Source organism: Ipomoea triloba, chromosome 10 (genome assembly GCF_003576645.1).
Source record: "Ipomoea triloba cultivar NCNSP0323 chromosome 10, ASM357664v1".
Lineage (NCBI taxonomy): Eukaryota > Viridiplantae > Streptophyta > Magnoliopsida > Solanales > Convolvulaceae > Ipomoea > Ipomoea triloba.
In genome coordinates, this window is record NC_044925.1 from 22,859,386 (window position 1) to 22,885,157 (window position 25,772).

Genomic DNA, 25,772 nt, shown 5'->3' on the forward strand with positions numbered 1-25,772 from the left:
CATAGCTCCTATATCATAATCTCATTGCATGACGTTGTCATCTATGCTACCAACAATAACCGAATTGCAAATAACACACTACCAACAAAAAGGAAGAGAACAAATAGTAAAGATGAAGACAATGACAATGTTACTCAAAAGAGAATTAAGAACACTTAGAAAAATTCAAATGAAAAGTAGTATTTATTTAGACTATCATTTTTAGACCAAATATTTAGACTATCGATTTTACAAGGTTGCAAACATTTATATATTTTAATAATAATTATAATGAAATTTTCTATATTATCTTGGATTCATATACTTTGAGTTAGATATTTAAATAAAAAAATTCGACATTCAATTACCCATGTATAAACTTCTCCTATATAATCTTGCATTGATATAGTTTCAAATATTTATTTAAATATAAACATTGAGCATTAACCCATACGCGCAATGCGCGTACAAAACTAATTTACTCGTATAAAGAGCAAAATTATGAGAATAAAGCTACATGGATCAAAATATTACGGAGTAATTAATTTATTACCGTGAATTGGTCGATTCATCACCCCGCGTTAAAAAAAGAAATATATTTATATTGTCATATATTTTGGTGAAATTTTGTTAGTAACAAAATAAACTTGCAAGTTTTACTTGATAATGTGCACATAATAAACTTCACTTTGTGACTCTAGCCAATAAAATAAAATTACAAAAGGATAAACAAATCTTGTGGTTGCTAAGTTAATAAGCTGAATAATTTGGTCGATTCGTAATTTTTTTTTTATTCTTGTAGCATGATGTGAATTATAATTGAGAAAGTGTTGTTGAAGAAAGTTTATAGAAATAAGAAAGTGGTTGTTGTAGAAAAGGAATAAAATTATATAAATATTGCTTCCTGATAATTTACACATTTATTAAATGGTTTTTTTTTTTTAATGTAAACGTAGCTATTCCATTAATTCATAACATAAAACGTTTACATCAACGATCAATGAAATGATAAACCATTCCTTACAGTCAGACATAGAAACAACTTTTCTAACTATGGAAAACTTGAATCGCAGACTGTTTCATAACTAGGAAGCTATGTTCCTTCAAGGAGCTTAAACCTTCATCAAAAATTTGGGTCTTCATCATCATTCTTTTTTGCTCGCCCCAGGATAAGATCACATTTATTAAATGGTTGTTTAGTCCTTTTCTAATTTTAATTAGTGTGAAGAGAATTCTGAAATCTGGCCTCTATTTCGTATTCTTCTCTAACCTGACCTGACAGTGAATACAACTTGGAATCCAACTCCAATTCCGAGCTTTTTTTTTTTCCTATTAATTTTCCTTTTTTTCGTTTTGGAATAAAAAGTCGTCTTCTTCTTCCGTCTCCTCCGATTCTCAACTCTTCGCGACATTTTCTTCGATCAATTGCGGTTAGGGTCTTGTATTGCATTCTTCTTTAGTTTCTAGGGTTTCTCTTCGGCGCTCTAATTTTGAGCCCCTGATTTCGATCACTACATATGATGTGAAGAAATCGAAAACCTATCGGTGTGTTCGTTGGTTCGTCAGAGTTGTCAAATTGATAGAAGATGGCGAGAAAGGGGATTGGGATTTTCAGCTTCCATTCGCAGAGAGTCAACATGTTCGGACGCGAATTCCGATTCGGGAGGATTGTAGATTCATATTCTGTGGCCTGCGAAGCGTTTTCTGAATATCCGTTTCTCTAATACGCTCTTTTCTTCCTCTTCTCCTTTCTCTTCTTTTGTTTGAGTGAATTTTTCGTTTTTAGTCGATATGGATTTGGGGGCGTCGGGGTTTGTTTTTCCTTTGAAAACCAAAGGAAAGTTCGATGCTGCCGAGGCCGATGTTGTTGAAGTTTCGTCTAATAATCGATACAGTCGGGTACTTTCTCCTTCTTCCTCTCCATCTCCATCATTGCCTTACTTTGAATTCCTCAAAGATCAAACTTTAATTAGTCTTCTACATAATTATGATTTATAGTCATCTTGATATGCTTTTGATGCTAAACTGTCTTAGCTTTGCATGGTGATAGCAATTTTTATATGTAAATGCTTATTGACTGAATTATATAATTGATTATATTAGTTTTCTTGATTCTTTTTTAGTTGGTGTTTGGACTATATATATGTTCTTAGTTATTTACTCCTTATCATGTTGGGTTTGATGGTGCCATCACCTTTCTCTTTGTCTTCTTTCCTCCAGTATAATGAAATCTTGGGAAGAGGAGCGTTTAAGATTGTGTAGGTTTCCTGCTCCACCTCTTTTCTCTGAGCTCATAGATTGCTTAATCTTTCAAAATATTGCTTTTGAGTATCATAGAATTAACTTTGAGTTATTTGTATTTGTAGATATAAAGGGTTTGATGAAATTGAGGGAATTGAAGTTGCTTGGAACCAAGTCAGTATAGACGATGCATTGCAGTCTCCTGCTAATCTGGAGAGATTGTATTCTGAGGCTCACTTGTTGAGAACATTGAAGCATGAGAACATCATAAAATCACTGGACTCTTGGGTGGACGATCAGAATAAAACGATCAACATGATCACAGAGTTATTCACTTCAGGAAGCTTGAGGCAGTAAGTTATACCCATAGCTACACACACAAACATGATGTGTTATTTTTGTGCTCATATTTCTTCATGCTTCTCTATCCATCTTAAATTAATAGGATATTAATTTTCTTTTTGATGCTCTGTTGCATAGATATCGTAAGAAACATAAGGTTGTTGACATAAAGGCCATCAAGAGCTGGGCTAGGCAAATTCTCAGAGGTTTACACTATCTCCACAGTCACAATCCACCTATTATTCATAGGGACCTGAAGTGTGATAATATATTCATCAATGGGAATCATGGTGAAGTTAAAATAGGAGATCTTGGATTGGCTACAATAATGCAGCAGCCTACTGCACAAAGTGTTATTGGTAACCATTTCACTTGCTTGAAAGTGCTGGTCCATATTCGTTGACATGAATTATTAGCCAATCTTTGCAACCTCTTCTTATTATTCTCTTTTTTCATTCAATCACAAACAGGAACTCCTGAGTTTATGGCGCCTGAGCTCTATGAAGAAGAGTACAATGAACTTGTTGACATTTATTCTTTTGGTATGTGCCTGTTAGAGCTGATAACATGTGAATATCCCTACAGTGAGTGCAGAAATCAAGCACAAATCTTTAAAAAGGTTACTTCGGTAAGACCCATTAACTGCTAAGAATTTACAAGTGCATGTAATTATATATGTGTTCCATATATTTCTGATCTAAATATTCGGAGAATTGTCGTTCCAGGGCATAAAACCTGCAGCTTTGGATAAAGTTAAGGATCCTGAAGTAAAGCAATTTATAGAGAAGTGTTTAGTCCCAGCATCTAAACGGTTAAGTGCTGCAGAGCTCTTGAAAGATCCATTCCTTTCATGGACAAATTCAAGTGAACTCCAACCTGAAGTTATGCAGAACTCAAATCATATGTCAAAGTCCATAAATTTGACAAAGTCTGATTCTCTTTCAATGGAGATAGATCCCGCATCCAGAAAGTTATCAAGTGTTGCTTGTATAGAAAACAGCGTGACTGAAATTCCTCAAGTCACTGAGTTTCTTAGGTGCAATGGGAAAAATGAATTTAGGTTAAGAGGGGAGAAGTATGATGAAAGTTCCATTTCCTTTAGCCTTCGCATTACTGACTATAGTGGTATGTTATGATCCTGTTGAAGTAGTTATTGGCAAGTTGCCATAATATATCAATAACCTTTTACTTCCGTCTTTTGGACAGGTCAAGCAAGGAATATTCATTTCATGTTTTTCCTTGATCATGATACTACTGTCTCAATTGCTGGCGAGATGGTTGAACAACTTGAGTTGCCAAATGAAGATGTAGCATTAATAGCGGACATGATTGATCGCTTAACATTGAAACTTGTACCAAGTTGGAAATCTTCATGTGGAAGCTTAGGTGCCGGCAAATGTCCATATGACAATTCAATTGCTGTTGCAAGTACTTCCAAAAACCATGGATCAAATTGGGTTTTTGGGCAAGGATCCATGGAGCAGCATGTCTTTTCTCATGCATCAGGGGGGAAGAACAATACTGAGGAAGTAGACAAGGAAAATATATCTTCAGAACATGGAATGCCAGCCTCTCTAGGCAAGCACAAGAAGCCCCTAGGCGAAGTCTATGATGAAACTAAGGGTTTCAAAAATGGTGGGCTTAGCTACGAGGGATGCCCTTCTGAATTTATGATGAGCGAGTGCACAGGGATCTCCTCAGCTGGTTCATTCACTACCATGTCCAATGATATGAACATATGCATTTCTTCTCTCTCCGTAGCAGACAAGGATAATGATAAAGATCATTATGTTGATCTCAAGCAGGAAATCGATGCCATTGATATGCAGTATCAGCAGTGCTGTCGAGAACTTGTGAGGATGAGGGAGGAGGCAATTGAGAATGCTAAAAAGAAATGGATTACCAAAAAGATGTGTCCTTTGACTATGCAGATTGCTCCATGCTACTATTTGTCTAATTAGTGCAACTACTTGTGTGTGGATATTTTTTCTATAGAAATTGCTCTGTTATTTACACCAAATTTGATTCATATACTACATTGTGTATTTGGACCAAATCTGATTCATATATGTGACAAGAATTGATTGGATATTTGGAAATCTAATTTCTCTTAGGCTCTAAACATCTATTCATTCACATGTTAGCCTGAAGAAATGTATCCCAGTAATTATTGATTGTGTCTAAGAGGATTGAATTAGAGAGTGAAAGATGATTGACGCAACCATTACCATAAAAAGTTAACAAAGACGTGTCACAAAATCCATCATGCGACCTCCATGATAAAGAGTTAGTTCCCTTTCACCTTCTTTATTTTAATGAGCCTTCAACTTGTGTTTGTATTGTCAGATTATGATATATCTTTGACAGCTCTACTAAAAGGAGGCTCTTCTGGGTTATTTCCCTAAAAGTACATCGCAACATTTAATAAGTGTATTATGGAACTGATAATAAGAAAATTTTGAATTCCAATGTATATATTAACTAACAAATGATCTCAAACATCCATGATTTTCAATACAATAATAATTCCAGACAAGAAACCACAGCATTTATGCACAGCGACGAACAATAAATGAAGATTTTTTGTTGAAGGGAATGATTATCAATACTAGGATGTATGAACATCCACACACCACCCACTGAACACCAACAGACACTGAAACTACAGAGTAGGCTACCAGTTTTCCTTCATGATCTTTGATTTTTCAAGTATGAACTTCCCTTCCTTGTACTTCTGTGTTTCTTCGTAAGCGCGTTCATACTTCCACCCCAACACCTCGTGACAGTCGAAGCAATAGACATCAGCAACGGTATGGAGCCCGGTCATGAGCTGCCTATCCTCTTTTGAACCTACAACCACGTTCATCGCATGCGAGAATAGAAATGCTCTGCCATTTTTTCCCTATATGTAAAAAACGCGTGGATACAAATATATCTTCAAAACATAAACAATCACATGTTATTAACAAAATCAGAGAACAGAATTATAAGCTTCAAACGTAAAGCAATTTCCCGAACAGCATTCCAATTTAACTCCCATCAATTTCAATTTTAACTAGATCAATAACACCATTTTTCATTGGTATACATAATTAGGTAAATATCTTGGTCCAAGCAACACTGAATTCCCCCTTTTTCTCTTTGCCAATCAAGCAAAGAATTGCTCATTCTAACAACCCTAAAAAGATAAAAATGGAAACTTTACAGTGTGATTGTTTAACTGAGTTGAAAGAATTGAAGTAAGTCCTGACCTGAAATGCTTTAGAAATGACATCATTATGAAGAGCAACCTGGTTTTTACAGTTACAGCAACTGTACAACCTCAGACCAACAAACTCAGCCATTGATGATCAACCCCACAAATTGATAGCTGCTGTAACTCAAGATCATTCCAAACACACAAGAATATAAAAACAGATCCAATACAATTCCAGTAAAACCAAGCTCATTGAAACATGTCAAAAGACATTTACCTTTTTTTTTGTTTTCTTAACAGAAACTTGGGAAAGTCTATGATGGGTTATCTACTCAACCATCCTTCATTACAACGCCACATCCCATCCAAAATATAAATTGAAAAAAAAAAAAAAAGCAATCAAAATCGAGGATCGAAAAGGCAATGATATGATGATCGATTGGGTATATGATAACCAAAGATTAATTAAGAAGAATCAAGATTGCAGAAAAGTAAGATAATTGAGATTGAAATAAATTAAATTAAATGCAATGCGATGATGAAAATGAAGTGGATTATGGTATGCGTGATTGCGTGATCTAAGACAAACCTGGTATGGTAGTTGTGGCATGCTGATTGCTGAGAGAGTAGGGTTTGGGTTTTTGTGTACGTTAATGATGTTTTGGATTTTGGTTAATTAATTCTTAATTAGAACACAATAATAAAGTATAGGCAAATGAAGTATGGCTCTCAACTCCTCTGGATACTAATAATATACTATCACATCAATATAATTTACCAGATTGCCACGCGCTGCACGTTTTACACAAATATGTCTTCATCAAACTACATAACGTCGCATTTCCAACATTATGCCTTATCATATATGGTAACGTTCCATTTTCTTGTTGTTTTCTTTCTTTTAAATATTTTTCTTAACGACCAGGCCGGGGAGACCTGTCTCCTCTAATCGAGACGTATGCTTTGATAAATCGCATTAAAAAGACTTTGAGGGTGTTTAGTAAATAGCTGTTAGCGGATTGAGTTAGTGAGTTTGATTAGTTGATGTCATTAATTAGTTAATTGTAGAAATATATTTGGTAAATTAGTTGTTAGTTAATAGCTCATAATATGCATAATACCTTTCTCAAACAGCTACTTTGAGCAGCATTTGGAATTTTAGTGTTTTGGAGCAATAAACTGTTACATAAAACTAATTAATTAAACACTTATATTGACTATTTAACTAAGTCAAAAAGCTAATAGTGGTCAAATAAGTTAAAATTGGTTGATAAACTAACTATGTTACTGATGGGTAAATACGCATAATAAGTAACTAATTCGTACAGTCGGTCAGACAAAAAGTCACCCAATCGGCCCGTCATAGTCATCAACCCGACTGGAGTAAATCACTTGTGATCAACCCAATCTGCTCGTACTGATAGGCCTCGTGACAAAATGCTCTCGGATCACCCTTAGAAATTGGAATCGCCCAAACAGAAAGCCACCCGACCGGTCTACCGTAAGATGACCAGTCGGTCAACAAGGTGACACAACCTACAAGCGGAAACCTAACTTATACAACAAGCAAAGAAGTCCAACTTGCGCTTGCAGGGCGGTGATTGACAACTTGCGCACATAGCGCAGCTCTGCAACCCCGACCAGTCAACCTACGCGTAGCCTACAAGGCGACCGTCTGACCGAGCCAACAAGAAGACGCCACGTCAAGCCACTTGTAGCTGGTGCATTAAATGTGTAGACCGACTTGGTTAGTATAAATAGGAGGGACTCCCCCTCACTTCTCATCTCCATCTGATTGTAACATCAACTACTCACTACTTGTAATCTCCACCCTGCAACGTCAATCTACATCGCGGTCTACACCCCGTGTAACCGTTCAATTGCAACTTGCATTTTACACTTGCAACCTGCATGTACTCCGTAATAGCAACCTGCACTCTATAATAGCAACTCGCTTGTAACTACTTACCAATCGTAGAATTATTCAGCCTCGGACTGTCCGGTTGCCCTACGGTAAACCGACCAGTTGATCTACGAGCGCTCTCCCACTTATTCACAAACATACGTATGTTTGTGAATAAGTGGGAGAGCGCTCGTAGGTCAGCCGGTCGGTCTACCGTAGGGCGACCGGACAGTCCGAGGCTGAATAATATCCCGGGTGGTAAGTGATTACGAGCGGGCCGTTTGGAATAATGCAGGCTGCTATTGTAGGGTGGTCAGGTTGCAATTACAGAGTGGGAATTACGAGTGAACGGTTTCACGGGGTGTAGACCGTGATATAGATTAATGTTGTAGGGTGAGATTACAAGTAGTGAGTAGTAGTAGTTACAATCAGATGGAGATGAGAAGTGAGGGGGAGACCCCTCCTATTTATACTAATCAAGCTGGTCTACGCATTTAATGCATCGGCTGCAAGTGGCTTGACGTGGCGTCTTCTTGTTGGCTTGGTCAGGCGGTCACCCTGCAGGCTACGCGTAGGTTGACTGGACGAGGTTGCAGAGCCGCAAGTTGTCAATCGCCGACCTGCAGGCGCATGTTGGACTGCTTTACTTGTCGTGTAAGATAAGGTTTCGGCTTGCAGGTTGCGTCACTTTGTTGACCGACCGGTCATCCTTCGGTATACCGGTCGGGTGTGTTTCTGTCGGGGCGACTCCAAGGGTGACCCGAGAGCATTTTGTCACGAGGCCTATCGGTACGAGCAGACCGATTGATCACAAGTGATTAATTCCAGTCGGGTTGATGACTATGACGGACCGGTCGGGTGACTTCTTAACGGACCGGCTATACGCATCAGTCTTTTGTGCGTATTTACCCATCATATATTATGTTAATGTACGTAATTAAATTTCTCTGATGATAACATTAAAAGAAAAAATTCCAACAATCAAATTACTATATGATGTATATTATAGTATTCCAAAAAAATATTACTATATTAGGTACATGTATATATATATATATAGGGTCATGTTCTGGTGTGGCCGCGCCCTTACGTGTGGCCGTGCGGTTTACACCACTCAATGTTAAGAAATGCACCACTCAATGTTACGAGTGCATTTCATAATATTGAGTGTTGCATTTCTTAACATTGAGTGGTGTAAACCGCACGGCCGCACGTAAGGGCGCGGCCACACCTGAACATGACCCTATATATATATATATATAGTATATATATATATATATATATATATATATATATATATATATATATATATATATATATATATAAAGCTTACCAAATAAAATTATTATTGATTGATGTATACCTGTAATGCAGTTCTTATATCGTGGACCGCGGTCCACAATGCATTGTGGACCGTGGTCCCAAAACGACGTCGTTTCAGTAAGTGGGAGACGGAGCCCGTAATTGACACTACAGTTCATCTCAAAAGATAATGCCTTACATTTGTTTTGATATTATCGAATGAAATTATAGTTATATCGAAATGTAACTGTAGTTGTGTTGAAATGTAACTGCAGTGTATATGAACTGATACTGAATAACAGTTTCACATTTGTGTTTTAAATTATCGAATGAAACTGTAATTATATCAAAATGTAACTGTAGTTGTGTTGAAATGTAAATGCAGTGTATATGAACTGATACTGAATAATAGTTTCACATTTGTGTTTTTATATTATCGAATGAAACTGTAGTTATATCAAAATGTAACTATAGTTGTGTTGAAATGTAACTGCAGTTGTGTTGAAATATAAATGCAGTGTATATGAACTGAAAGTGAGTGGCGCGAATTCATCAGTCTGTTTTCATTAATCAAAACGACGTCGTTTTTATGCCGGTACACAATGCATTGTGGACCACGGTCCACGATATAATTTGCGCCTGTAATGACTTTATTTGGTAAACTTTATATAATCTATACTATATATAAAAGTAAAATTCTTCTATTTCATTTTTCCGCCCAAACTTTTGAGTTCAATTAATTAAATATTTTATTGGTCAAATAATTAATAAAACTTATTTGGTAAGAAAATGTAAAATGGAAATTAACTCATATCTATTAATTGGTAATATTGTTTTTATATTCACGTATCAACACTATTAATAAAAGTTATAAAATCCCCCCTTCAACTTTCCAGCACAGACTAATATTATTAATTGATTGATAAAAACAAATTAATAAAGTTTAATTGGTAACAAAATTTTATTTACCAAATTATGAGAATAATTAAACCGTTATAATTGTGAGAATAATGGAATTTTTTTGGTGTAATTTTATAATAAAAAATAATTTATTAATTATTATTTACACCAATAATAATAATTCAAATATTTATTTGTACTTCTATATATATACTACTATTAATGAAAATAAAATCATCTTTTGTGAAATTTGCGCGCAAACAATAGTAAAGATAAAACGGAAAAGAAAGCTGCTTTTTCTAATTGATTGAAAATATAAAAAGATCCTAATGGAAAAGGAGACGAAAACTGGGCAAATTGAAAAAAAAAAAAATGGAAAAGGATATTACTAATTGATTGAAAATTATTTAAAAACCTTTAAAAAAATTAATTACACTTTCCTTTTAAAAACTTTAAATTATTTAAACTTTAAAAAAAAATTAATAAAACATGGGTTGTTAGATTTTTTATAATAATTAAAATTAATTTATTTGAATATAGATGAGGAAGAAAAAATTAAATACGATATGGTGAAAATGAATATACATAAGGTATAAAAGTATAATTGCACATATATTAGTGTAGTTGCCTAATAATTATTATGGTAATTAAGCTAAACATCGGTCGTTAAATTTATTTTTATAATAATTATAAATAGATTATTTCTCATTTTCCCCATATTTATTTCAGTAATAATACAATTACATAAGTCATATTACATATCGACCTTTTTAAGATAATTGTAGACAAACAAGTCATATATTATTTAATTAATTGAGTAATACTTTTGCGCTAATCTTATAATCAAATGGGTCACACTTGTGTGAGACCGTCTCACGGATCCTTATTCGTGAGACGGGTCGGGTCGGGTCAAAGCACCATGCAAATGTCATACTTATATGTGCAAATCTCATACTTATATGCTCAAATATAACACTAATCAAAAATACAATTTTTGTTACTTATAAGAGAAAAAGTAATACATTTTTCATAATAAGTAATGTTGACAAGTGCCTCTCACTTATAAGGGCAAATATAATACTTTTGAGGAAAAATGTAATACTTTTAAATCGAAATGTAAAAGTATTGTGTTTTCCCTTAAAAGTATTACATTTACCCTAATAAGTAACAAAAATTTTATTCATGATTACTATTACATTTGAGCATATAAGTATGATATTTGTGCATATAAGTGTTACATTTGCATCGTGACCCGACCCGTCTCATGGTAAGACCCTCTCACACAAGTTTTTGCCATCAGATAAATGTACATGTTAAATATTATAATTTTTTTTTTTTATAATTTCATCTTTATTTTTATTATCTAAATGTATAATAAAAAAATTTATTGGACAATTATTTACTCTAATTCAATCAAGGAAAACATCAAAAAACATAATTGATCCAACCAATTTCATCAATTGCGCAATATAATATTCGATGATATAATTTATATAATTGTATATCGATCCAAATATTCTTCAAATATTATAACAAATCAATTCTTGTGCAACGCACGGACGAAAATACTAGCCATCACATTGAAAACAAGAACAAGATTTTTCTCCAAATAAAAGATATTCTTTTAAACATGAAACACTTCTTACAGTATAATAAGAATCGAGACAGGGTTTCCAACAATCATCAGGGACAGTGCAACCATTATTGGATTTTGGAGACTTGTACAAACAGTAGTTAATTTGCTGAAGTTTCTTGTGGGGAGTCACAGCTGCATCATCAAAATTCAAAATCCGTTAATTTCATTCTTAATTATTTCACCATATCTCATCTTCTAAAACTTTAATAATTATTAACGCTATCTGAATGTATTGTGACTCTAGTCAGTGAAGGACCAGAATGAAATAAATCGATTGTCTAAAATTAATCGATTCAGACCGAGAAGTCTAATAGACGACTATGAGAGAGTCATATTTTAAAATACTCGACATCAATTATTGTTTTTATTAAAATTCAATTAATGAAATACATAGTAAAAACTGTATAGTTAATAGTCGATGGACCATTTAAGATAAAAATTGCATAGTTACGGACTAAATTGAGAAACTTTGATAGTTGATAACCAAAGTAGTGAAATCCTAATAATTGAAGGATCATTTTAGATAAAAATTGCATAGTTAGAGACTAAATTGAGCAACTTTGATAATCGATGACCAAAACGTGAAATTCTAATAGTTGAGAGACCAAATTGGGTACCAAAATTTGCTATTTGAAATGTTTCATTAAAAAAAAAAGGGCGACAATGAAAACTCACGGTCAATATCATATGCTGCACACTTAGTAAACTCTACTCCAGTGTAATAACCTGCAAACCACAACAGAAAGATAAGTCACGCTAAAAAGACCCTCCGTGAAGAGTTCAACCAGAAAGGCAAGAACTAACATTCTACTTTTATCCCCAAAATGCACATGAATATAATAGGGTGGAAAATGCGCGATTTAGTGAAATTTTTACAAAGTGAGGGTATTTAAGTATTTAGAATTAAAAGTAGAATGGTTTCAAAAGAAATAGATATTAAAAATAGAATAAATGAATAAAAATAAAATAAACACTTTATGTGTATGAAATTTTTGAATACTACTAACTCTATTACAATGCAGTATCTGTTATAACTACTTTCTCAACCTATTGAAGCACAAGAGTTAGTATTGCCTCCACTAAGGCTCAAACCCACCACCTTCCGTATAAAGGAAAATGTTTGATGCCAGTGGACCACAAGATCCTTGGCTTTATGTGTATGAAATTATACCTGAAAAAAGAACAATAATGGCAACCACGTATACAGAAGATGAAGAAAACTTTGCCATCGTAAATGCTCTCAAGTTAGTAAAATAATAGATTATATTACTCGATTTATGAAACCCCCTCAACTTCTTATATTTATACACAAAAATTAATTACTGTGTGAAATCAGTTAATTACGCTAATGAATTATTTCAAATAATTAACATACTATTGTAAATGCAATAAATGTGTAACTCTTCATTCTTTGTATATGTCTTCATCCTTTGTATATTTGATTTTCTAAAACTGTTTTAGATATATTGTAAATACAATGCTTGGGTACTTCTTATTACACTTTTAGAGAGGAAGGGGAAGAATTGAACTTTGGGTACTTCGTATTAGATAGTTTTTACTTTTTAGTTGTTCATTGTTTTCCCTTGAAATTGAGGGAACAAGCAATTTTGACCCCAAAATATATATATGGCACCTACTAGCGTGAAATGACAAATTATGCTTCCAACTTTGTAAGATTGTTACAATTTTAGTCATATAACTAACAAAACTCTCATGGGTTAGATTTTCGCCAAATTTTTCATAATAATTAATCGCGCCGCACGGGGTTATTAGTATGTGTGCATGCTTTAATGATTCTGAAGTGTCGATAGACATATATATGTGAAACTCATTAAAGAAATCACCTATGTGAGAAAGATGTGAGCCTGCTTCAAAGGAAAATTAATTTAACTTAATTCTTTAGGAACTCTTGCAAAACTAAGAACGATGTTCCAGGACAAAAACGGGCACACCCATAAAACCAGAACAAATGTTGGAAAGTTTATATGTATGTGTATATAGTTAGTAAAGTTTACAAGAAAAGTTTCAAAGGGTAACATACACCTACCTATCCTATGCAGGGATCATCCGTTGTAAGCATATTGTTTTTCAACCTTAAAAATGAATTTTCGTTCACGTGAGGATTGTTGGAAAATATTAGAAAAATTAACATTTTGAGTGATCATTTTGTGTTACAAATATATTTGGGGTCTACTTCTCATTTTTGTCAGCTCAAAGTTGATTATGGTTCTTCTAAGTCAGACAAAGAAATTACTATATTGTATGCTCAAAGTTTATCCATGAAGTTGTAAAAAATGGAATAGGGAGGCTGTAGGTGGCCTTTGCCCCCACATTTGGAAAGTAAAGGATTTTGCATTAATATATAAGCACCACATTTTCTAAAGGAATTAGAAATATGTTGTTAGAAAGCTCTCTTATGCTCACGTGTGTGTGAGTGCAAATCAAATCCTAAAATGAGCTTAAATGTCATTCGAAAATTGAATTGAAAATGTCCTAAAAATTATAGCATCCAACCTAGTTCTAAGTTTGCAATATAGTTTGAGTATTCAATTATATTGTAGTACTAGTTTTATACGCGCATTGTGCGAATGAGTTAATGTCCAATGTTTATATTTGAATAAATATTTGAAAGTATATCGATACAAGATTATATATGAGAAGTTTATACATGGGTAATTGAATGTCGAATTTTTTTATTTAAATATCTAAATCAAAGTATATGAATCCAAGATAATATAGAAAATTCATTATAATTATTACTAAAATAAATGTTTGCAACCTTTTAAAATCAATAGTCTAAATATTTGGTCTAAAAATGATAGTCTAAATAAATACTAGTTTTAATTTGAATTTTTCTAAGTGTTCGTAATTCTCTTTTGAGTAACATTGTCATTGTTTTCATCTTTACTATTTGTTCTCTTCCTTTTTGTTGGTAGTGTGTTATTTGCAATTCGGTTATTGTTGGTAGCATAGATGACAACGTCATGCAAAGCCTTTGATTTTCAAGCAACGTGTTTGCGTGCTACGAACTCCTCCGAAGAAAAGATATTATAATTTTTAATTATATATTTGACCTGAATAAAATTTTATAGAGAAAATTGCCAAATACACCTCAAAATTGTATACTATAAGTAACTATGCTTTTGTTATAAATTAAACAAAACATTATTGTGGACATTATTATTTATATTGTAACAGTTATAACTGATACATTAAGTATACTTATTACCATTAAGTACACATTTACTTTTACCTTATATATATATATATATATATGTCATTGTATAAGAAAGGCTTTTGATGATGATTAAGAAGATCCTCTCTCCCTATATATTCTCTGTATTATCTTACTCTTGTTTGTTTACAATTTCCCTCATTTTATAACAGCTTTAAAATATTTAATTATATTATTAATAAATCAACGATTATAATTAAAATCAATTGATAACTATATAAATGACGAGTCTGTTTAGTTAAATATTTAATCATATTATTAATAAATCCACAATTAAAGTAATGGCTTCACGTCTGATTAACATATATTTACTGTTGGTTAAACAAATAATAATGTATCTAATTGGGAACAATTAACAATATAATGTATCTAATAATTAAGAATGTGTAAGGAAATTAGATATATAATAATTAAGTAATAAATATATTTAGGAAAGTAGATATATTTTGTTAATTTAAAAAAAGTTTCATAATAAAATACAAATCTTAGATATTTTGCAAAAAAGGACCCAGATAATATTGACTAATGATGTGACATATTTTCATTAACCGCCGGTGTATAGCATGTATACCTCGGCGGTGCATCAAATATTAATCATTGTAGCTAATTTTAAAGTGATACCAAATTAACAATGATTTAAATTTATTAATGTCAAATTATATTTTTAGCATAAATCATTACCGCTATTTTGAGTCTAAATCAATACAAATATGAATCACTTACCTCAATTTAAATATAGAATTGATATATATATATATATATATATATATATATATATATATATATAAGTTCTCGTGCGGTTGGGTCTCTCCCGTGCGGTTGTGCGGTTAAACTTGAGCCATTGATCTTACTTAAATCAACGTTCAAGATTACCAAAATAAAAAAAAAATGCAGTGGTAATTTGGTAATTTTTGCATCTAGATCAAATTTAAGGTACGTGGTTTTCCATCTTAAGTTGCGTGGTTTTTGTGATTAACGTACGTGGGTTGTGTGCTTAAGGTGAGTAGTTCTTGAAACTTAAGGTGCGTTGCTTTTGTACTTAATGTGCATGATTGTGTATTTTTATTATTGGAATTGACTGCAGTATTTGAACATTGTGTGTTCATAGTATACAAATTGTGAATTTTAAAAAAGTAAATTGTGAGCATTTAGTATGTAAATTGTATATGGGTCCACAGAATAATTTCCCATACTTGACCACCCCTTTTTCAAGCTTTTTATTTTTAGGTAACGAAGAAAATTTAGAACCACTATCTGAGTGTGTGGATATGTAATCATTATACAATTGTAAACATTACATAGAGAACCATTGACATAAAAATTCATTTTTAGTACACTGAAAGTTTATTTTTAATATACTAAAATTATTTTTTTTTAATTTCATTTTTAGTATATTACTTAAAAATAAACATTTAAAAGTTAATATCCAAAATTGTTCTCGACGATTTTTCTCAATTTTGTCCTAAACGACTTTGGTCTCATAAAGTGGTCCCAAACTTTAGTGTTATCACCTAAATTTGTCCTCTTTTAGTGAAACTGTCAAACTTGGTGTTAAGTCCAGGGGCAAAATAGCCATTTTATCTCTAAGTTCTTTTGACCAGTCTCTTTGGTCTCTTTCCTCCCAGAAGTAGAACATTCTATTCTCTCACTCTCTTCACAACCCAGCCTCCTCTTGTATGGATGATAATCAACAGAATCTCCATCCTTGATTGGATGGCTCTCTCGTATTCTTTGCCGAACTTCATAGGTGCGGAGGAGAACTTCAAATGTTCTTATATCTACATTACCGTAAATGAACAACAATAACAGATTATGTCATTTAAGCAATGTATTTTGTGTATAACTCCAAAATCAGCATTAAGAGCAATAAATTACCAGTAAAACAAAATCTCAGTGCTTCACAAGACTGCTGTACTTGCTCAATGCAGAGTGAGAAAGAGCACATGACACCGTCTTCTTTCAACATCTTTCCAACTGAAGGTATGGCAAGCCAAGGCTGAGGGAGGTCTAGAAATACAAAATCTGCCCTCCCACAAAATTCCTCAGGGAACCCCTACTGTGACCAGACCATTCAAACCCGTCCTCTCAAAATCCTCTCTCTACAGCCAAAATTTCAGACATGAATTCTAATCAAGAAACAATATATTAACTTAAACTAAGATATGAAGTAGTTTAGCCAAGATTTTAAATGCATTCCCTTCCCTACTGCATTTGGCAAGCTATTTGACTGTTATTTTAAATCCAAGGAGCACAACACAAAATAAAAGCGTTTTAATGCAGCATTCATGTAATCATGTTAGATGCCAAAATTTCCAATCAAACAAGAGTATGTTATTATATGCTTCACCAAGTCCCAGTTCTTATGTGAAGAAATTCAGGTAAAACGATGAACAAGAAACCACTAATTTGCTTACCTAGTAGAGGCAGCCCTCTGTTCATGGAAATCAAATGTGTAAGCATGTCTTGTGGGAGCAACAGCGCGAGCAAGCGAGGTGGTCAAGGATCCGCTGTCTTTACCGGGTTCAAGAACCAAACAGCCCGGAACGATCTCCAAGTTCTAGGGTTCTTACTTGGCGATTTTTGCTTCAACATGAGAGGGAAGACTAAAGTGTGCGAGGAAGAGACCAAGGTGAAAGGATCTTAAAGATGAAATGACTATTTTGCCCCTGAACTTAACACCAGTTTAACAACTTCACTAACGGAGTACAAATTTAGGTGATAACACTAAAGTCTGAGACCATTTTATGAGACCAAAGTCGTTTAGGAGAAAATTGAGAAAAACCACTATAATCGATGACAATTTTGGATATTAACTCAAACATTTAATACATTAAAAATGAACCTTTCAATATTAAAATGAATATTTATTAGTATTTCACCTTTTTTTTTTGAAAGAAAGTATTTCACCTTTTAATATAGACCATCATTCATAAAAATTTGCTATGCACATGTTAACCCCAACTTTATGTAATAATCTACAACCTACACAATAGTAAACCACACTAAAAAGATTCTTTTTTATTATTATTATTATTATTATTATTATTATTTATCACTACTCTTTGATGCCTAATGTGGCATTATTGATAAAATTTATTTTGTTTTATAAAATTTCATTATTATCTGAATTGGTTAATTCAATCACACGTTAATAATATATATATATATATATATATATATATATATAATAATTCAATATAAAAAATAATTTTAGTATGAAAATGCATGTAGGGTAGCATGAATCCTTCTATTATTAATATCTTTATTATTTGGTTAATCCCATAAATAATCTTGCGACGACTATAATTATATTCCCAAAAACTGTACAAACTCGATCATCATCTACATATTATAATTCTCTCAATTTTGATCTCCTACTAATGATATTAATATTTTGGTTAGAAATCATCACATTGAAAACAAGAACAATAGTTTTCTCCAAATAAAATAAAATATTTTGAACATGAAACACTGTGTACAGTAGAATAAGAATCGCGACAGGGTTTCCAACAATCATCATCGGCAGTGCAATCATTATTGGATTCTGCAGACTGGTACATACAGTAGTTAATATGCTGAAGTGTCTTGTCGGGACTCACATCTGCATCATCAAAATTCAATATCCGTTAATTTCATTCTTAATTATTTCACCATATCTAAATCTTCTAAAACTTTAACTATTGAGCAGTTGCTATCTAAATGTATTGTGACTCTAGTCAGTGAAGGACCACAGTGAAATAAATTGATTGTTTAAAATTAATCGATTCAAATCGAGAAATCTAATAAATGACTATGACAGAGTCATATTTTAAAATACTCGACATCAATTATTGTTTTTATTAAAATTCAATTAATGAAATACATAGTAAAAACTGTATAGTTAATAGTCGAGGGACCATTTTAGATAAAAATTGCATAGTTACGGACTAAATTGATAAACTTTGATAGTTGATAACTAAAGTAGTGAAATCCTAATAATTGAAGGACCATTTTAGATAAAATTGCATAGTTAGAGACTAAATTGAGCAACTTTGGTAATCGATGACCAAAGCGTGAAATTTTAATAGTTGAGAGACCAAATTGGGTACCAAAATTTGCTATTTGAAATGTTTCATTTAAAAAAAAAAAAAAAAAAAAAAAAGAGCGACGATGAAAACTCACACTCAATATTATATGCTGCGCACTTGGTAAACTCTACTCCAGTGTAATAACCTGCAAACCACAAAAGAAAGATAAGTCACGCTAAAAAGACCCCCCGTGAAGAGTTCAACCAGAAAGGCAAGAACTAACATTCTACTTTTATCCCCAAAATGCACATGAATATAATAGCGCGGGAAATGCGCGATTTAGTGAAATCTTTACAAAGTGAGGGTATTTAAGTATTTAGAATTAAAAGTAGCATGGTTTCCAAAAAAAAATAGATATTAAAAATAGAATAAATGAATAAAAATAAAATAAACACTTCATATGTGTATGAAATTATACCTGAAAAAAGAACAATAATGGCAACCACGTATACAGAAGATGAAGAAAACTTTGCCATCGTAAATCCTCTCAAGTTAGTAAAATAATAGATTATATTATTTGATTTATGAAACCCCCTCAACTTCTTATATTTATACACAAAAATTAATTACTGTGTGAAATCAATTAATTACGCTGATAATGAATTATTTCAAATAATTAACATACTATTGTAAATGCAATAAATGTGTAATTCTTCATTCTTTGTATATGTCTTCATCCTTTGTATATTTGATTTTCTAAAACTCTTTTAGATATATTGTAAATACAATGCTCGGGTACTTCTTATTACACTTTTGTTCATGGTTATGGTCATGTTCTATTCATTTATGTGATTTCCTTTTTCTCTTCTTTTTCAGTTATTTCAAATTTTACGGGTTGATTTGGATTTGAACAAAAAAGTTTGTTACACTATATAAACAAACTTATAAAAGTCTCATTAAATGAGCATGATTGAACTCAATGGATGAATACTGGATCTTTAATCCTGAATTTTTAGTAAAAATAAATAAATAATTGATTAATTAATTATTTGCCTACAACACTATGAAATGTTAGGAATTGAGGTTTCTAAACTGAACTGAATACCGAACCCATCCAATTCCGAACCAAAATCAAACTTGTCAAACCGAAATCGAAACCAAATCAAACTACAATGTTAAACCAAATGGTTTCATTTTTTTAGAACCGAGAAAACCAAAACTATAAAAAAAAAAAAAAAATCAAAACCAAATACCGAAACGCCCACCCCTAGGCTTTAGGTGACCTTTGCCCCACATTTAGAAAGTAAAGGATTTTACAAATAGTGTTGCAAAAATCCCGCCTAGGCGCTAGGCGCCGGTCGACCGCCTAGCTATCACCTTAATCGATGGTCTAGGCGCCCGCCTAGGCCGCTTAGGCGCTGCCAGCCTATGCCTCCTAGGCGCCGACTAGACCTCTTAGGCACCGACTAGGCCACCTAGTCAGTCAATTAGCTATTGTTCTTTTTTTTTTAATGGATTATTTCACTCAAAACAACATTGTTTTGAGTGAAATAATCCTAAATTGTTCAAACTTTAGATTTTTTTAGGTTAATATTTAATATTAACTATTAAATTATTATATAGTTTATAATGATTAGTCTTTAAAAAATTAAAAATACTTTAAAAAATTTTAAAAATTAAAAATACATGGGGGCTTAGGCGCCGTTTAATCCCCACCTAAGCGCCCTAGGCGCTAGGCGCCCCTCGAGCAGCTGAGGAGCGCCTATCAATTTTTTCAACCATGCATTAAATACAAAGACATTTCAATCTTTTTCATACCAAAACATTTGAATTGCTATATTTTTTATGTTTATTTTTTTGAAAACATCCATAGTTGAATACCGAAATGTCATTGTACTTAACAATATTTAAACTATTTTGTTGATAAATGACCCAAAATGGTCATGTCACAATAATACTATAATCAAAAGTGGATGATGTTCTAATAAAAAAGGACGTTAAGTGGACTGTCACCTATAAATCTAGAACAAAAAATAGAATTAATTATATTTTAAATTTGCCTTTTTCTTGAAACGTGACACAAAATGAATTATATATGTACCCCAACTACCTTATCACGTTAACGTTGCTCAGCACCAAACCTAACTTGGTTGTTGACTTGTTGTACTATTTGCAAAAAAATAAATAAATATCAGTGCTTACCAATTACGGTTAAATAATTTTACCTCACCAATAAATTAAATATCAACTGCCTTCTGATTCCATTTATTCTTCATATCCATTTTATTCTTTCAAAGATTCACTTCTATACAGGATATAACCATGCATGATAATGACATGGTATCATTCCATGAATAGTTAAATTAATAGAATAACTTTACAGTGAAGTTTTTCGTTCTAGCGCCCACCATTTCAATATTATGGTAATCAGCTTATTAGGTGATACCCACAAAAAACATCCTGTAAGTTTACATTGTAATTAACACTTGATTCTGTGTCATTTCATATAATCTTTCACCCAAGAATTGACTGAGTTGGAGGGCAATTAATATGATAACTTTGAAAGAGAGAGCGAGAGAGAGGGGGGAGACAGCTAGAGAATTGAAGCAATGGAAGTATCTGCGGATGAGATCAAGACGCCTCTTTGTATGCATATCCTTTCTTCTTCTTCTTCTTCAAAGCCCAAATCCCAAAAGTTAAAATCTTTATTGTCTGTTTTCATGGATAATGAAAGTATTGTTGATTTGCAGTACCAAAGCTTGAGGAGAATGAAGGCCGCCATGGTTTTGCATCGAGCTCAAAGTCAAAGGTGGAATCTTTACCAGGGGCAGAAGAGAACTCTCCAATCAGAGAGGTTGCTCTTACAGTTCCCACAACAGATGACCCTTCTCTCCCTGTTCTCACCTTCAGAATGTGGGTTTTGGGCACTTTCTCCTGTGTCCTTTTGTCATTTCTCAACCAGTTCTTCTGGTACAGGACTGAGCCTCTCACCATCACAGGGATCTCAGCTCAGATTGCAGTGGTTCCCCTGGGACAGCTAATGGCTGCTAGGATCACTGACAGAGTGTTCTTCAGAGGGACCAAATGGGAATTTACACTAAACCCAGGGCCTTTCAATGTCAAAGAACATGTACTCATTACCATATTTGCAAACTCTGGTGCAGGCACTGTTTTTGCCATCCATGTAATCACTGCTGTTAAGGTCTTTTATGGGAAGCACATCACCTTCTTTGTTTCCCTTATCATTGTTATTACAACTCAGGTTGGTTAGTTTCATTAGCTTTATGTTCAGATTTAGCATAGTCTGAGTTTTTCATTTCTGGGTTAGTTTTAATTTTCAGGATTTTTGGTTCTTTGATATGATATGGTTTGAATGGTAGGTAATGGGATTTGGATGGGCTGGTATATTCAGAAGGTATTTAGTGGAGCCAGCTGCCATGTGGTGGCCTGCCAATCTTGTACAAGTCTCATTGTTCAGGCAAGTTTTATCCCTCATAACTCTTGATTTTATATGGATATTCAAGATTAATCCTTGGGGTTTTATACTTCAAATGGATAATTCTAAGAATTTGTTTTTTTTTCCCTGTTTGTCTTTGACTTTCTGTAAAGTCATTTATTCAACTTTCTACAATTGGTGTTATTGTTGACTCTTTTTTTTTGCCCCTATTTTGCATTGAGATTACAACTGATTAACAAACACAATACTCAGACAAGTATTTTACAACTACAGATCTTATATTTTATCAATTTGACAAAGTTTTCAACAATATCTTTTTTATTCTTGAGCAGCACACAGTGAACATGTACATATGACTTTATATTTTGCTTGACACTGTTAGAACTTATGGTGATTAAATTTCATATAATGCTTTCCCTGCTTCACTGTGTATAAATAGTTAAATACTGCTGCCATTGTTACATAAGTTGTATAATGCTGCTGCAGGGCTTTGCATGAAAAAGAAGATCGGCCTAAAGGCGGGATAACACGAACTCAGTTCCTCATTATTGCCTTCATCTGTAGTTTTGCTTACTATGTTTTCCCCGGCTACTTGTTCCAAATGTTAACTTCGGTGTCGTGGATCTGTTGGTTCTTCCCCAGATCAGTACTTGCCCAACAACTTGGCTCTGGTCTGCAAGGGCTTGGCATTGGAGCTATAGGCCTAGATTGGTCCACCATATCCTCATATCTTGGAAGCCCTCTAGCTAGCCCTTGGTTTGCCACTGCTAATATTGCTGTTGGTTTTTTTCTTACTTTGTATGTCTTCACTCCCATCTTCTACTGGTGTGATGTCTTCAATGCCAAAACGTTCCCGATATTCTCAGATGACCTCTTCACTTCGTCTGGACAAACCTACAACATTTCAGCTATAATCGACTCTAATTTTCACCTTGATTTGGAAGCTTATGACCAAGAAGGAAAACTTTACATTAGTACTTTTTTCGCCCTTACTTATGGCCTTGGCTTTGCTGCACTCACTGCTACCCTTGTACATGTGCTCCTATTCCATGGAAGGTAATACTCGTTTTAGTGATGAATATAATGTTTTCGTGCAAATATTCATTCCCTCAATACCTCATAGAACTGGATTTGAATTGTAGGGAAATATGGGAACAGAGCAAATCGAGCTTTAAGGATAAGAAAATGGACATACACACTAGACTGATGAGCAAGTATAAACAAGTTCCCGAGTGGTGGTTTTGGTGTATTCTTGTGGCTAATATCGCGTTTTCTGTCTTTGCTTGTGAATATTACAAAGAGCAGCTTCAATTGCCCTGGTGGGGAGTCTTACTAGCATGTGTAACAGCCATTATCTTCACCCTTCCAATTGGGATCATCACTGCCATCACTAATCAGGTATGGTTACTTATATATTCACTTATTTTCGAGTTGTATATTATGTATGGTGAAAACTAACATTTGTTGAATATGGCAGACTCTAGGCTTGAACATCATCACAGAATACATCATCGGGTACATTTATCCGGGATACCCTGTGGCTAACATGTGCTTCAAAGTCTATGGTTGCATCAGTATGATTCAGGCTGTCGTGTTCTTGCAAGACTTCAAACTCGGCCATTATATGAAAATCCCACCAAGAACAATGTTCATGGCACAAGTAGTGGGGACACTGATAGCTGCTTTCGTGTACTTGGGCACCGCGTGGTGGTTGATGGAAACGATTCCAGAGATATGCCAGACAACAACAACAACGAACACCGTATGGACCTGTCCATCTGACCATTTGTTCTATGATGCATCTGTTATCTGGGGGTTGATTGGGCCGAGGCGAATATTTGGGGATTTAGGGACTTATGAGGCAGTGAACTGGTTTTTCCTAGTTGGGGCAATTGCACCAGTTGTTGTGTGGGTAGCCACCAAGGCTTTCCCAAGACAAGAGTGGATTAGGCTTATAAACATGCCTGTTTTGATCAGTGCCTCTAGTCAGATGCCTCCTGCTACTGCTGTTAACTACACAACATGGATTATGGTTGGATTCTTGTCTGGTTATGTGGTTTTTAGGTACAGGCCGGATTTATGGCAGCGCCACAACTATGTCCTGTCTGGTGCACTCGACGCTGGCTTGGCGTTCATGGGAGTTCTGTTGTATCTGTGTTTGGGGTTGCAGAATGTTAGCCTTAATTGGTGGGGAAATGACCTTGATGGATGCCCCTATGCTTCATGCCCATCAGCCAAAGGAATTATTGTCGAGGGATGCCCCGTTATTTATTGATCATATCAACTATGAAGAACCAGAAAAAGTGTTTGTGTGCATACCGATGAGTTAGATTTTTACCAAAATTTTTGCAATAATAACTCTGGCACGAGGTTAGTATGTGTGCATACTTTAATGATTCTAAAGTGTTGATTGACATATGTAAAGTATGCCGGAAAAACTCATTAAAGGAATTACATGTGTGAGAAAGATGTGAGGCTGCTTCAAAGAAGAATTAATTTGTCTTGATTCTTTATAAAACTCTTGCAAAACTAAGAACCGATGTTTTATGACAAAAATAGGCACACCCATGAGACCAGAAAAAAGGTTGGAAGGTCTATGTATGTGTACATAGTAAAGTAAATATATCTTTACAAGAAAAATTTCAAAGGGTAACATACACCTACCTATCCTATGCAAGGATTATCCGTTGCAAGTGTATTGTTTTTCAGTCTTATTGAAAATTAATTTTCATTGACGTGGGGATTGTTGGAAAATATTACGAAAATTAACATTTTGAGTGATAATTTTACGGTACAAATATATGTAGGGTCCACTTCTAATTTTGGTCGGCTCAAAGTTGATTATGGTTCTTTTAAGTGAGACAAAGAAATTAATATATTGTACACTCAAAATATATAGTTAGTGAATGAGAAATTGATTCTCAAAGTGTACTCATGAAGTCGTAAAAAAGGGAATTGGGAAGCTAGCTTTAGTAGGGGTGGGCAATTCGGTTCGGCTTTCCCGAACCAAACCGAACTATTTCGGTTTGTTAATATACCGAACAACCGAACGGTAATAGATTCTTGTATACCTAACGGTTCGGTAAAAAATCGAATCGAACCGAATTATTCGGTAAAAAATTGAACTAAATCGAATACCGAACTGAAAGTAATGCAATATATGGGAGTGGAACACTGTTGTTCATGGTTATGGTCATGTTGTATTCATTTGTGTGATTTCCTTTTTCTCTTCTATTTCAGTTATTTCAAATTTGAGTGGTTGATTTGGATTTGAACAAAAAAATTTGTTACACTATATAAATAACTTATAAAAGTCTCATTAAATGAGCTTGATTGAACTCAATGGATGAATAATAGATTATTTTATCCTAAATTATTAGTAAAAATAAATAAATAATTGATTAATTAATTAATTTTTTGCCTACAACACTATGAAACGTTGAGAATTGAGGTTTCTAAACTGAACCGAATACCAAATTGAAATTAAACTTTTCAAACTGAAACTGAATAAAACTACAATGTTAAACTAAATGGTTTTATTTTTTAGAACCGAGAAAACCGAAACCAAAAAAAA

General features: G+C 33.5%; 4 protein-coding genes and 1 long non-coding RNA gene across 9 annotated transcripts; 2 read left to right on the forward strand and 3 right to left on the reverse strand.

The window, feature by feature from the left end:
• The first annotated feature begins 1,247 nt into the window (after positions 1-1,247).
• Positions 1,248-4,663, forward strand: LOC116032555 (probable serine/threonine-protein kinase WNK10). 2 transcript variants are annotated; one of them, XM_031275178.1, is made up of 7 exons: positions 1,249-1,878; positions 2,200-2,237; positions 2,346-2,573; positions 2,701-2,921; positions 3,033-3,190; positions 3,288-3,687; positions 3,769-4,663. In XM_031275178.1, the coding sequence occupies exons 1-7, from the start codon at positions 1,771-1,773 to the stop codon at positions 4,521-4,523; spliced, it is 1,908 nt and encodes a 635-aa protein (XP_031131038.1). In that variant the 5' UTR covers positions 1,249-1,770; the 3' UTR covers positions 4,524-4,663. The 2 variants fall into 2 exon arrangements, with proteins under 2 accessions (XP_031131039.1, XP_031131038.1); XM_031275179.1 differs by lacking the exon at positions 2,200-2,237 and having other exon boundaries at positions 1,248-1,878.
• A 347-nt stretch (positions 4,664-5,010) lies between these two features.
• On the reverse strand, positions 5,011-6,479 carry LOC116032663 (protein yippee-like At4g27745). Of its 3 annotated transcripts, none has more exons than XM_031275336.1 (4): positions 6,348-6,479; positions 6,037-6,099; positions 5,814-5,934; positions 5,011-5,464 (listed from the first exon to the last, which is right to left on the reverse strand). In XM_031275336.1, the coding sequence occupies exons 3-4, from the start codon at positions 5,904-5,906 to the stop codon at positions 5,237-5,239; spliced, it is 321 nt and encodes a 106-aa protein (XP_031131196.1). In that variant the 5' UTR covers positions 5,907-5,934; positions 6,037-6,099; positions 6,348-6,479; the 3' UTR covers positions 5,011-5,236. The 3 variants fall into 3 exon arrangements, with proteins under 3 accessions (XP_031131196.1, XP_031131195.1, XP_031131197.1); XM_031275335.1 differs by having other exon boundaries at positions 5,814-5,937; XM_031275337.1 differs by lacking the exon at positions 6,037-6,099 and having other exon boundaries at positions 5,814-5,935; positions 6,348-6,378.
• Positions 6,480-11,575: 5,096 nt separating this feature from the next.
• Positions 11,576-12,759, reverse strand: LOC116032152. The gene is made up of 3 exons (XR_004100744.1): positions 12,671-12,759; positions 12,175-12,225; positions 11,576-11,631 (listed from the first exon to the last, which is right to left on the reverse strand). It is a non-coding gene; the product is annotated as an uncharacterized LOC116032152 (long non-coding RNA).
• A 3,526-nt stretch (positions 12,760-16,285) lies between these two features.
• On the reverse strand, positions 16,286-19,277 carry LOC116033324 (tRNA (adenine(58)-N(1))-methyltransferase catalytic subunit TRM61-like). The gene is given in 7 exon segments (XM_031276077.1): positions 16,286-16,512; positions 16,610-16,788; positions 16,790-16,831; positions 17,149-17,291; positions 18,214-18,335; positions 18,896-18,946; positions 19,220-19,277. Coding segments are annotated over 7 exon segments (822 nt in total).
• Positions 19,278-21,248: 1,971 nt separating this feature from the next.
• LOC116031874 (oligopeptide transporter 7-like) lies at positions 21,249-24,716 on the forward strand. Of its 2 annotated transcripts, XM_031274211.1 has the most exons (7): positions 21,249-21,387; positions 21,492-21,654; positions 21,741-22,003; positions 22,122-22,219; positions 22,685-23,254; positions 23,341-23,596; positions 23,676-24,716. In XM_031274211.1, the coding sequence occupies exons 1-7, from the start codon at positions 21,292-21,294 to the stop codon at positions 24,471-24,473; spliced, it is 2,244 nt and encodes a 747-aa protein (XP_031130071.1). In that variant the 5' UTR covers positions 21,249-21,291; the 3' UTR covers positions 24,474-24,716. The 2 variants fall into 2 exon arrangements, with proteins under 2 accessions (XP_031130071.1, XP_031130070.1); XM_031274210.1 differs by having other exon boundaries at positions 21,492-22,003.
• The last annotated feature ends 1,056 nt before the right edge of the window (positions 24,717-25,772 follow it).

Excerpts from the sequence above, each read along its gene's own strand:
- LOC116031874 (XM_031274210.1), top strand. The coding sequence starts at position 21,351 with ATGGAAGTATCTGCGGATGAGATCAAGACGCCTCTTT. Across the intron at positions 21,388-21,491 it reads TGAGATCAAGACGCCTCTTT|TACCAAAGCTTGAGGAGAAT; the intron begins GTATGCATATCC and ends GTTGATTTGCAG. Across the intron at positions 22,220-22,684 it reads GTACAAGTCTCATTGTTCAG|GGCTTTGCATGAAAAAGAAG; the intron begins GCAAGTTTTATC and ends ATGCTGCTGCAG.
- LOC116032555 (XM_031275178.1), top strand. The coding sequence starts at position 1,771 with ATGGATTTGGGGGCGTCGGGGTTTGTTTTTCCTTTGAAAACCAAAGGA. Across the intron at positions 1,879-2,199 it reads CTAATAATCGATACAGTCGG|TATAATGAAATCTTGGGAAG; the intron begins GTACTTTCTCCT and ends TCTTTCCTCCAG. Across the intron at positions 2,922-3,032 it reads TACTGCACAAAGTGTTATTG|GAACTCCTGAGTTTATGGCG; the intron begins GTAACCATTTCA and ends AATCACAAACAG.
- LOC116032663 (XM_031275336.1), bottom strand. The coding sequence starts at position 5,906 with ATGGCTGAGTTTGTTGGTCTGAGGTTGTACAGTTGCTGTAACTGTAAA. Across the intron at positions 5,465-5,813 it reads TCATTTCTAAAGCATTTCAG|GGAAAAAATGGCAGAGCATT; the intron begins GTCAGGACTTAC and ends TTTTACATATAG.